The sequence below is a fragment of the Triturus cristatus genome, unplaced genomic scaffold, assembly GCF_964204655.1.
Source record: "Triturus cristatus unplaced genomic scaffold, aTriCri1.1 SCAFFOLD_487, whole genome shotgun sequence".
Taxonomy (NCBI): Eukaryota; Metazoa; Chordata; class Amphibia; order Caudata; family Salamandridae; genus Triturus; species Triturus cristatus.
This window is the reverse complement of record NW_028187484.1, coordinates 1-12,754: the sequence shown is the minus strand read 5'-3', so window position 1 is coordinate 12,754 and position 12,754 is coordinate 1. Positions and strand designations below refer to the sequence as shown.

The 12,754-nt window shown below is 43.5% G+C and overlaps 1 protein-coding gene across 1 annotated transcript in view; it reads left to right on the top strand.

The window, feature by feature from the left end:
* Positions 1–12,754, top strand: part of SLC4A1 (solute carrier family 4 member 1 (Diego blood group)) — a 196,529-nt gene extending 183,775 nt beyond the window's left edge. The window contains exons 15-18 of the mRNA XM_085640330.1: positions 4,215–4,468; positions 6,972–7,141; positions 7,557–7,730; positions 10,373–12,754. Of these exons, the coding sequence (XP_085496456.1) occupies positions 4,215–4,468; positions 6,972–7,141; positions 7,557–7,730; positions 10,373–10,453 (679 nt within the window). The 3' untranslated portion in view covers positions 10,454–12,754. The remainder of the gene's footprint in view (positions 1–4,214; positions 4,469–6,971; positions 7,142–7,556; positions 7,731–10,372) is intronic.

The window sequence follows — 12,754 nt, the reverse complement described above, 5'->3', positions numbered from 1 at the left end:
TTCATATAATCTGTCAGGGGGAGCCACTCGGGTGTCAGCAGTTTCAACTGTGATGAAAGTGTCAGTTGCTGTCGCCTCCAGAAATGGACGCAGTGCTTGCCGCACTATTGTAACCTCCACTGTGGTGTCTAGCAGCGTTACTGCCCAAGTTAGATTCCGAAGGCGGGTTCTCACCGTCTGTGGCATATCTCGCTGTTAAAGCAGCAACTTTCTTTTTCTGAAACTGAGGGCGCTGATGAGGAAAATCGTCTTGCTTCCCTTTGCCGTCAGTCTGACGAGGCTCGCGTCCTTGCGGGGCACCTCGACCTCTGCCACGATCCTGGTGATCACCTCCTCCGGCTTGTGAGCCTGATGTTTCCTGTGAAGAACGGGGAGAATGCTGATCAGGAACTTGAAACCTGTCAGGAGACCTAATTTTCGCGCGGTCGCGCAAATCATAAGCGCACTCAGAAGACTCGGGTACCGGTGACGCTGCACGTGACCCTTGTTTCTGTTGTTACTTCCCCTGTTTTTTAATTTTCCAATTCTTTTTAGAAAAATTAGGATGGTTGTCCTTAGTAGACTGCGCCGTCTGAGCTTGCTGTTGTGCCGGTATTTTAGCAAAAGGCTTAAAACCCAAACTATTGCGTCCAATGATCTTAGAAGCATCTGCAATAATTTTCAGTAACTCACGGGGTTTGTCCCCATCTGGGACAAGACGCAAAGCATTAGACACTTGAAAGTTAACTGCATCTCCCTTGACGTTAGCAAGGATGAGATCAGCAACTACGTCAAACACTCCGACAAGCCTCATTCCCAACTCCACCGCTGCATCCGGTCCGTGCTCATCCTGAACACGCTTAATCACAGAGGGCAGCACAGTCATAGAGGGTGTGCCAAAACACTTCGCATTTACTGCTGTGAATACTTTACCCCAATTATCACAATTGGTTACCTCTGGTATTAAGTCTTTCTGCAAACTTATTGTTAAGATCCTGTGTTTCTCCACAGGAGAGGGATTAGGAAATACCGCTTCCAGCTGGTCAAATTTCTCAGCAAGCCAGTAAGGTAAATCATCTGTATTCTGTGGCCGCTTGTCCATAACTGAATTAACCATGACGGGACTAATAGAGAACCCGGTCGGGCCAGCTGGTTGCGCCGCAACCCCAGGTGCTCCCATCTGGAGATTGCGGGAAACGTATTGTACTAGAGCCATATGCACCTCAATTAAGGAGGTATGCAAGACACGCAATTCGTCTACAGTGGCTGCTAGATAACGTGGATGTGGTGTCTACCCTGCCAAAGCTGGCCAAGTGCCCCTGGAATAGACAAAGGGCCTAACCGGACCAGAGTCACGGTGTGGGGAGGGCGCCAATAAACCAAATACGATGTTGCCATTCCAAAATCGGAACTTCTAGTGTTGTATATGGCCGATATAAAATAGGTATCACAGTGGGAGTGTATGCATGGAACAGACCATCATCTCCATTCACTGCCGGAAAGGTTACCCAAGAGTAAGATACCTCAAAGTGGAAAGCCGGATTGACTCCAACCACAAAGATAAGTGCGATGTCTGCGTCTGGCACTCCATATGCGGTCAAATGACGACAGAGTGGTGCGCGGCTATGCGCAACAATATCGACTTCAGCCATAAAGACTAAGAAAAGGAAAACAACTTAAAAGCGCAGGAAACCAAGACCTTGGTGTATTGTTGTGTACCAAAAAAGCCACCTCAGTGCCCAGAACTCCAATGCGACTAGCAATAGTGTCTCATTTGTTCTCCGTACTACAGCGAAGCTACCAATGATTAGACAACCTAGAACATGCGACTTAGTAAACTCTCAGGAATAGTGGGAAACAAGAACACTCTTTCGTTCACACTCATACTTGTCCACAACGTGAGTAATCAGAGACACTGTATAGGTTAAAATGTTTATTTTTAACTAACGTGCTCTAAGGTGCAGTACTCTAGCCAATACGAGCAGCATAATGCATAAGAACAATATAATCAGCATTGTTACAATGTCATAAAGCACAAAAGGGGAAATCATATTATAATGACAGTGGAAACAGAACTATAGCGCCTTTTACCACCCTCCCCATGCTCATGAGCTAGTTCAGAATAATTATAGAAGACCTCTGAGCTTTGTCAGCGAGACCCCATACCTACGAGATCATATGCAATGAATTACATCTCAGGATCAGCACAGCTCTTCTATGTTGGAAAGGTTTTCTCCAAGTGCCTTCTCATGCATGTAATGCCATATTAAAAAGCACCCGCGTTTCAGTTGGGCTGCTGTGCTTCATGTTATGTCTATGTGCGTGGGACTGACCTCCGATCCGGATTCAGTGGCTCCCCCACCCGGCAAACAAGCTTGATCATGAGCTGGGCAGACTTCGCCTTCTGAATTCTGCCCCTCAAGAGTGGCATGCATGATTAGAGTTGGTATTATTGACCATTTGCCAATGAGAATATTATCCAAGAGCTATTATTGCCTCTGAGAATTATCCATCTCTGAGTTAACCCTCATCAATGGGAATAGAACAACCCTTACTTGGGAATGGTCTTCACATTCAGTGGCCAGAGGAGTTTGGCTGTGCCATTCCCCCTCTCCCATACTGCACTGGGTAATTCACTAATTCTTGAAGAGCACAACATGCCAGATAATTTGTGTGACCCCCACGATTCACATATCAAATGTGGTTCTCCGATGCGGTGAACCTGATTTAAGGCTTTGTTCGCTGTTTCTGAATCTTAGTTCCTCATCCCTTCTATTTCCAAGAGCTTCTATTGAAAGTCCAAGCATGCTCTGAGGACAACCTGATCATTGTCCATGCAGTGAGAAAATGATGCTGAAAAATACTAAATAGGTTCAAATGGCTCTGGCTATGCCGTATTGCAGAAGATCAACCATCTAGATTATATAGCTAACATTCTGTCATTCAACTCTCTGTTACCTTTGAATTTGATTCTTGGAAGACTCTACTGCTATAGCGGGCTATACTAGCCATTATAGGCCCGCTCCAGCGTCTGTGAGGGCCTTTAACAAGGGAGCGGACCTTTAATGGCCGGTATAGCCTACTACGGAGGGCTATAAGAGCATTACAACATTCCGCCCCTAGAGGGCAGGATGTTCTAAATAGTAAAACAAAGGCCTCACGGAGCCCGAGGGGGTTTAAATCCCTGCGGGCTCCGTGAGGCCTTTGTTCATTGAAACAGCTGTGAACACAGGCAAACATTGGAATGTTGAAGCTGCGGGCTTCTACTTGCCATTAGAAGCTTGGAGAACTCCATAGTCTTCAATGAACCTCCCAACATTCCAAATTTCTTACATAGCCTTAAAACCTGCAATAGCGTCCTCTACAAGCCATTAAAGGCCCGCTCCAGCATTAAAGACACAAGCAGAAGTTGAGGGCCTTTAACAAGGGAGCAATATTCTCTAGGGAGAGTGGGGGACATGAATATGCATGGGTCAAACCTCGTAGTGCACCCAAATTAATATTGCATAAGGCTTCTGAAGTACACTGAGAAACAACTGGAGACATCAATATAAGTAGCCCGGTTAATTGAGTTATGTACGGTAACTTCTTGCGGAGTTTGCAGAGTTTTTCCCACTCCACACAGCGTGCGGGGTTCCCAAAAACTCAGAAGAAAATCATATTCCACACCACCTCCCAGCGAGATTTCTCAACGCGGGCGGTCACAGCTGGCTGAGAAACCTTCAGTTTGTGTTGAGGAAGCTGTTGCTCGAGTAGAACATCTACTCATGCGGCAGAAGGTAGCAGCGCCCTCTTGTGCTGCTCATGGTGCCGTTCATGCTGGTTTTACAGCGTGGGACAAACACCCAGCGCTAAAAATTAGTGTGATCGGTGCTAACGCACTGCGCCACTTGCAGAACTCTGCGTAGCGAGTTATGCAAAACTCCACAAACTCTGCCCAGGCCTAATAAATACCAAATGCATTGGTGTCAGCCATCTTGCAGTGAAGGCTTAGGTTTGATTGTTAAACTAGATTGTTAGATCTGGCTGGTAAATTGTTTATCTTCACCGGACAAAGTGTTGTGCTTTAATTTAGTGTCATATGGCTTTGTCAGAATAATTGTGAAAAGTGGCTAAATTACATTGATGATGAGTTAATTGTACTGAACTTAAATTGACTGAAAATGTTTATGGGCAGGCCATGGGAAATCTCAAAGAAAGTAACTGTTGATATATTTTCCTTTATTTTATCCCAGACTCATTGTAAGCAAACCGGAGCGAAAAATGGTGAAAGGATCTGGCTTCCACCTGGACCTGTTGCTGATTGTTGGGATGGCAGGTGTTTGTGCCCTTTTTGGGATGCCCTGGCTCTCTGCAACCACGGTGAGGACTGTCACCCACGCCAACGCCTTGACTGTGATGAGCAAAGCCAGCGGCCCAGGCGGGCAGCCAGAGATTGAGAAGGTCGTCGAGCAGAGAATTAGTGGTCTTTTTGTGGCCATCCTCGTTGGTAAGTCCTCTCAGCCTGTGGCTTTGTCTACTTGCTTATTAATTGCAGAAATGCTAATATTTGCTCAGGTTATGGAACTTTATCCCAGATCAGATCTGGCTCCCACATCCCTTCTCCACTTCCATAAGCAGCTGAAAATTCACTGCATTAAACAACCTCCTAGTAGTATAGCCTCCTTGATACCGCACTTTCTGAACAACATCCTACCACTCAACCCCGCCTCTCATGTTCACTTCCATGCTTGTACCCTCCCTGTGGCATGGATGTCTCAATAATGCACTTTCTCAGGACCACTCCGCTCCCCCAGTCCACTCATCTCTTTTCCTGCTCCATGAAACCCAGACCCTGCTTGCCCACATCGGGGACCACCTCCTCCTCCCACTCTCTGCTGTGCTGCCTGTCGTCCTGTCATTCACCCTTCTCTTGCAAAACGCTCTGCTTTGAGGCTAGGCTCACGCTATGTACTTTACATTCCTTTACATGATGAGAGGATAACATTTGACAATTGATCCATCGAGCCATGGACTGAAGCGCTGAGCCCAGTCTCCAGACAGCAGTGAGAAAGGAAACAGGAAAATTGGTCTATGTGAGTTTTATTTATAAACTTTACCAAGGTATAACAAACCTAGCCATGACCAAACTAAGGTTCTTGTAGAGGATCCACCTAAACATAACACCCGTCACGCATTGAGAAAAGGTGATCCCTGCGGAACTGAGCCTTATTCCAATGTTAGGTTTGAAAAAGAATTAAAGAGGAGTCCCTTAAGGCCCCCACAAGAGGGGAAAATTATCAGAGCCACGCAGTATCGCATCATTTAATCTTGGAGGGGGAAGAGCAGGAAGTGGCTCTGGCCTTGTGATGGCTATGTTTGCTTTAGTATTTTGTCCAGCCCTGACAATCCAGAGTTTTCGGTTGAGTAGAGCTAGATCTGCATGGGTGTGACAGTTCCTGCTGACCTAGAGTCGTTTCTTGATATTCCCTTTCCTCATTTAAGTTGTTGTCAAAGATAAAGCAACTTTACTCAGTCCTATGTTATAAATGAAAGACCACTCCTGATTGGTGAGCAATCTTTGTGAACTTTTGTGGTCAAATATGTACAATGGAAGACAAGACTTTGCTTTAGCAAATATGGATTGACCTGCGATGTGGGACCTATTTATCTCACCCACCAGTCACTCAGACAGGCACATCTGGGTAATAGTCACTCTTATAGAGATTCATTCAAGAGTTTAGGGTGAACTCTTGTTTATAGAAAATGTTCACGTTTTGTTGACGCACTGTCCATGAGATTCAATTTTTGATGCTGTGTTCAGTTTCTTCCCTTGTCTTTTCCTACCTCTGCTATGGCATTTACTCTACACATTGTCTTATCTTATATATGTAACGTCTTCATTCTATAACAAAGGCCACTCTTGCATGTAGTGCAAGAGTGGCTCCCTCATTCTCGCCTTACTGCTGTTTCTTTAGTTTCTTCATTTATTCTATTTCCGGATGAAATCTCTCTCACGAGCTCTATGCCTTTGCCTATTACTCTCCCACTTGTAATACATTTATCTTATGCTGCACACATTTATCTACCTCACCAGCTGTTCATTTGCTGGCTATCTTTAGTCTCAGTTACATTTTTTTTCCTTTCTCTTGAGTCTTTACGACTTGCTTGCTTTTCAGATTTTAATTTTTATATCTCAGGAGCTCGTTTCCCTTGTTTTCTTTCATTACTATCTCTCTTTTGTCTCTTCCATATTCTCTCTTTCACCTTTCTCTATTTTTGTCTTTCTAGCTCGCTACCTTTTATTCTCTCGCTCTCCCCATTCCTTTCTCTATTTAACTATTATTATGTTTCACTTCTTCTCATATTTTTTTCCTCTAGCTTCTTCAATTTGTATCTCTCTTTCATTCTTTCTCCTGCCCTATACATCTTCATCTCTTCTTTATTTGTGGTTTCAGGCTCAAATGCTTAATTCATTCTTTCCTTTCTTTTTTTATATCTCATTCTTACCTTTAGCATTTATTTCTCCATCTCTGCATTTCATTTTTCCTGTATATTTTTGTCCCCTATCTCTGACTTTTGCACTTTTAATCTCCCTTTCTCGAATTGTTCTACTTATCTCTTACTCTCCTACTCTTGATCTCTCTTTGAGCTGTTTGTCTTGCTTTCTTTACTTCTCTTCATGTCTCTATCTATAGCCACTTCTCTTCGTCTCTCACTCTTTCTCCCTCCTCTTTCATGTTCTCAATCTACAGCTATCTTTTTGCCTCTTCTTTTCTCTTTTGCTCTTTGTCTCTTCCTCTATTCCTAGTCCTCTTTCACTTTTCTTCTTCTTTCTCTCCTACCTCACACTTCTAATCTCTCACTCTTTTTAAGTCTCCATCTCTCTTCCTCTACCTTGCTCTCACTGACGCTCTCTGCTGCGTCTTTCTTTTCTCCTACATTCTTCTGCTTCCCATAGTCTTTCTTTTACCCATGAAACACTCCCTCATGCTCATATCACCCTCTCTCAGGTCTCTCCATCCTCATGGAGCCCATCTTGAAGCTCATTCCCCTTGCTGTGCTCTTTGGGATCTTCCTCTACATGGGCGTGACCTCGCTGAACGGAATCCAGATGTACGACCGAATCCTCCTCACTCTTATGCCACCCAAATACCATCCTGATGTCCCCTTTGTGAAGCGGGTGAGTGGGAACACATGCTAAGCACTTCGAATCTAAGGGAAGTGCTGCACGGACACCATTAGAATGATTCTAGAAAAAACAGAGTCTGCATGCACGAAGCGATCAGTCTTGAATAGGGGAACATGTGTGGTGCTTGACTGAGTCATGGAGATGTAAGCTCGACGGAGTCATTGAGAGAGGATTGAGTCATGGAGAGTTAAGCTGGACTGTGCTGAGACGGAGTATTGGAGGACTCAGTTGAACTCAGTCACAGACTTAGTTGGGTTAAGATGGAACTAGGTATGTATGTATTGGCTGAAACCTAGCTGGATTCAGATGGGATAAGCTGAACATCAAGGTCATATGTTTTATGGCGACGAGGGTATGGTACGCACATGTAGAGTTTTTCTAACCCCAAACATATTTTTCTGTCTAGGTGAAGACCTGGAGAATGCACATCTTCACCCTCATACAGGTGTTGTGCCTTGTGATCCTCTGGGTGGTAAAGTCCACCCCAGCTTCCCTGGCTCTGCCCTTCATCCTCATCCTGACTGTGCCCCTTCGCCGGTTCCTACTCCCAAAAATCTTCAGAAATGTGGAACTCAACTGTGTAAGTAAAGTGTATAGATGACACTGGGTCTCCAGAGGTTACTGAGTCCAGAGCTTTCAATGTTGACTCTCTTGTATTTATTTGGATGGCAGGAGGTCCCTGTAGCTAAGACCATAGTGGTGTCAATAAACAGCAGGGTGTCTGGTTGTATTAGTTCTCCTAGGTTTAAAAGTCCTAGAGGAGGGCTTACTTACTAGAGCTTCTGACTGTGGCATTGCAAACCCTAAGTCTCGTAAATGTGTACAGATTGCAGGAGATCCAGGCATGTAAACCAACCCAGCCTGGATTTACATTCACTGCTTGAGTATCAGGTTTATTTGGCCTTGGGATGTACATGGGTCGCAGAGGCATTGGCAGTGTGAGCACATCCGAGCTTATTTAGTCTGCTGTAGATTCAACCCTGTAAGCTTGTATGGTGCCATTCTTGTAGACAGAGGTGTTGCAGAAGCCAGACATGTTTATTGATTGTAGGAGGGTTGAAGCTACTATTATAAAGCGGTCTCGGATAGAGTTGGGAAGACACCTTAACAGGTACTTATCACATATGATGTGTGATCTCACTACCAGGACTTTTAGGAATATCAACAAAATACTATTGGAGGATGTAACCTCCATAAATATGAAAATCATTGTTTACCAACGGGAGCAAAAGTACACTGGCAGTCTTTATTAATTACCCTTATTACTTGATTGCCTGTGTGATGTCATCCCAGTTTAAGGTGGCATCAATCAGTATGTCAAATACAAGACAGTACACCCTAAAGTAACTTGAAACGAAAACACCCTAAGACATAAAAGAACAGAAAAATGGACCTGTTGCATCTTCAAATGGGGTTCATATGGCCTTAACTATTCAAAGTTTAAGGAAGCACAGGTATATTGTGTTTTGTATTTTACAAATGGCTTGATTATGTATTTATACTTCTATCTATACCATATGGGGTGGGTGGAATGTTTTTGCAAGATGTATACTCTGTTAAAACAGCAGGCAGCTCTGGATTGTTTGAATTATACGAGTACATGTAGATACCACATGTTGTGGCAATGTTTGGGAGTTGTAGGTACCATGGTAGGCCTCATTGATAGGTTGGGCAAACCGACAATTAGAATAAGTGAGTATGTTGTTGTCACACTGTTTTGTGATGCTACGTTGGCACTAGGGACCTACAAGCAAATAACTTTGTAATAGTGGAGATTAGTGATGTGGGGTCATTTTACCATCGTTCTGGTGATTGACAGCTTTTGAAAAAAGGGTTCTTCTCAGAGGCTTCAGCAGTTTTTGCAGTTCTCCCTTGGGTAGTTAACTTGTAAGATAAACTATTTTTCCCACTGTGTTGGCTCTGTAATTAACGCAAATATATTGAATTAGATCAGGGATTCAACAGAAGAAATGGAGCAGTTTACGAAGAGTGTGCGAAAATGTATCTAGTCACCAGGAGACAGTAACTAGTAAGGCTGAATCTTACTGCATTGACTTTGCTTTTCAGCCTATCAATGTGAAGACCTAACAGGATCTTTTTTTCCCAATAAGTATTTCTCCCCTGTTTCTTGCCCTACATGTTTTGGGTTGTTCATATTCTCTAGACAATACCAATGATAGGTAAAGAAATGTCTATGATGTTGGCTCAAAATCTGTGTATTTCAACCTTCCAGAAGTTGGTAGCTATAGGTCTTAACAAAGTATACAATTTTATGTAGTCTTTGCATGGGAAAGGAAAGAGAACTGTGTAAGCGTGATATATAAATATATTTGAATCTAAAATATTAATAGCATTCAGGGACCACGTAGAGAGTATAGCATAGTGAAAGTGTGAATCTAGGCTTAACAGATGTTTCTGGGATTTTGTTCTCCTTCAATTCTTGTATGCTTTCATGTTCAAGTGTCCTCTCCGTTGGCTTCTTCTTTTGCTATTCATACAGACTTTTGCCAGAGCATGGGGAGGTTAGGTGGTAACGACAGTGCCATCTTAAGGTTTTCAGGTGCCTGGGCAAGACATACTTTAAGCCCCCCTGCCCAAAACCGCTTTGTATTTTATTACCTATTTTCTGCTAATTCAGGTCACAAAATGGCAATCAATATTGAACACACATTAAAGGTTGAGATGGACAACTAGACGTGAGAGAGAAAGTTCACATTTTCCATGGGGTCCGTTAAAAGGTAAGGGCCCTGTGCTATTGCCCACTTTTCCTATGCCTTTAAACATCTCGGGGCTAAGGTCTTATTTGACATGGTGGACGGTAAGGAGAGGTGAATTTCTCTACAATCATTGGTGATACCTACCATTTTGTCCCAATTTTCCAGAGCACCTGAGTTAACATCATTGGTGATGCCTCTCATTTCTAGGGCACCTAAGTTAGCATCACTGCCGATGGCTTTCATTTCAAGAGCATCCAAGTTAAGATCAGTAGTGACACCTCTCATTTCTAGAGCCCTTGAGTTATTATGGTGACGCCTCTCATTTCTGGAGCTCCTGAGTTACCATCACTGCTGCCATCTCTAACTTCTAGAGCACCAGAGATATTCTGAATTATCGTCACTAGTGCTGCCTCTCATTTTGCTTCGCATTTCAAGAGCACCTAATATAGTCTAAGTTAATAATGATTACCCTTCGATAATACACACTCTTTCTTGCTTATTTCAGCTGGACGGCGATGAGGTGGAAGCAACCTTCAACGAGACCGAAGGCCAGGATGTGTACGATGAGGTTCAAATGCCAATTTGACCCTGCTCTGCCAGCATATTTCCACAGTGCCTTCTACAGATACTTCTGCCACACTGCACTCTATAACCTCCACCACCCTTCATGCCAGCAGGAATCACCAGTCTATGCTAACTGCCAAAAAGTTTTATCTTTCCAGATTTCTCATTTGCAGTGTTCAATTATTGAGCAATTCGAAATCCACCCACAGATGTATCCCCCTCCCAATAGTACATGCCAATTTGAACATACCTGCTTTTCTATCTCAGTGTAGGGAACATGCTGAGAATTGCAGGAAAGACAATAATCTCTTGAAAGTCTCATGGCAAGGTGAGCCCTCAGAACTCCATGAAGGATACCAATAACCCTTTAAGCATCCTTGAAACAAGAAAGCTTAAAAATAAATGCAGTAACCTCCTTAGCATCATTGGGCTAACTGAGCCCTCAGAATAGTAGGGTGTTTTGAGGAGGACACTGCGAGGTACGTGGCCACACAAGGGTCTGTAGCAGCTTGCCTTGTCCAAGGGAGCAACAGAAGGTCCCACATACCCAGTGGCAATCCACACTCCACATATCCATAGGCACAATATGCAAACTTGCTGATAACAGCAGCCCAATATCCCTCTTCTACCACACACAAATATCCGATACGGGACGATCCAAAGATAAATAGGGGCAGTAGTAAGCAACTACTCATGGATTCAGATGTACCGCTCTCTATACTGACCGTCCTTCTGCCATACTCGCTTCTCTTCTTTCCCACATACCTACCCAGTTCCTGATCCAACTCCATGCTGACGTAAACTGTAAAGGAAGTAAAAGTGAGAAGGGACTTGTGCCTCACTGGCCATTTGCTGAGATACCTGTTTCCATCTACAATTCCTAATCACCCATAGCTGCCTTTGTTCTCTTGCAACAAGAACCCTTCAAACTTGTAGGACAACTCAAACATTCCAATAAATTATAGTCATTATGCATGGAGAAGCAGAAACATCTTGCAATGAATCAGGGAAGTGAATGAGGATATCATTGTCTCAGCTCTGCGATCTAACAGCAAGACTTAAACCAAATTGTTACTCTCTCTTCTTTCTTAAAGAGACCCTTTGCCCTGGAACTCCCTTCTTTGAGGACAATTTAAATTACCTTTGGAAAAAGCACCACCCTGTCCAGCTGCAGTTGTGTCGGCAAAGCCTGCTGGGCACATCTTTTATGATATTAGTAGAGGAAATAAATACCAGAAGCTCCTCAAATTTGGATGGAGGAATTGAAATGTTCTGAAGAAGGGTTCTTCTCAAATCTCATACATGCAGCAAGTTACTTTATTCTACTCCACTACTGAACCAGAGCCATCTCGCTTAATGTGGTCCTTGAGAATCGTGATGAAGGCACTCTTAGCGATAGAGAGATGAGAACTTAATACCTCTGGAGGAAAAGTGTTCACAATTAAAAGGATCAAGCTTTGGCAAAATTGGGAAACTGACTGACAGGCGAAATATCCTCTCAACTTTAGGAAAAAGTCATGCTCATTCCTCTAATGACAGGGTTTACAACATCAGTGATCCGCTTCTTTGAGAGATTAGGGCTTCATGCTCTGAGATACTGCATCAGTATTCCTGTTCCCAAAATTAAAGCAACCATAGGTACTGTTAGCTTCAGAATGTTAGAATAAAGTGAGAATTCAAATTTACCCCCACGTATCTCTTCAAAAATGGGGAAATTCAGCCAGAAATAGGAGTACCCCACCTGATTCCTGCAGCGGTTGCCCATTCATCTGCCCATTCTCACCAGGGCTATTGAGTAGTTCTTAAGCGGTGAAATGTCCATGGGGGAAGTACTAGGATTGGCCATATTGGGAATTATACTGACTTGTCATGGGTGCATAGGAGCCTTTTGGTTTAAGGAGGCTACGCACACTTGGAGACAGCTTCATCACCAGTATTTGAGGCTACACCACAAGCTCAATAATGTAATCCCACATACCCGCACCTCATGCAAACCAGTAACATTGTAGAAGAAAAAGTCGGTGCAATTCTGTGATGTACAGGGAGAGGATACTTGTGACGTGTGATCAGATCACACTGCTACGTTTCAGAAATCAGTATTTCCATTTTCATTGTCACATGCTCTAGGATAGACCTAGATCCATCAATGCTTTGACCAACTACTTTGTCTCCGAACAGTGGTAGCTAACATAATTTGACATACTGAAAAGTTATTTCTGTCTAGTTACAGTAATTTGACACAATTATTTTGTTACAGCACTTAATCACGATTGAGAGCAGCATTAGGGAGGTAATAACACTGTTTCCTGTTCCTATTGTTGTT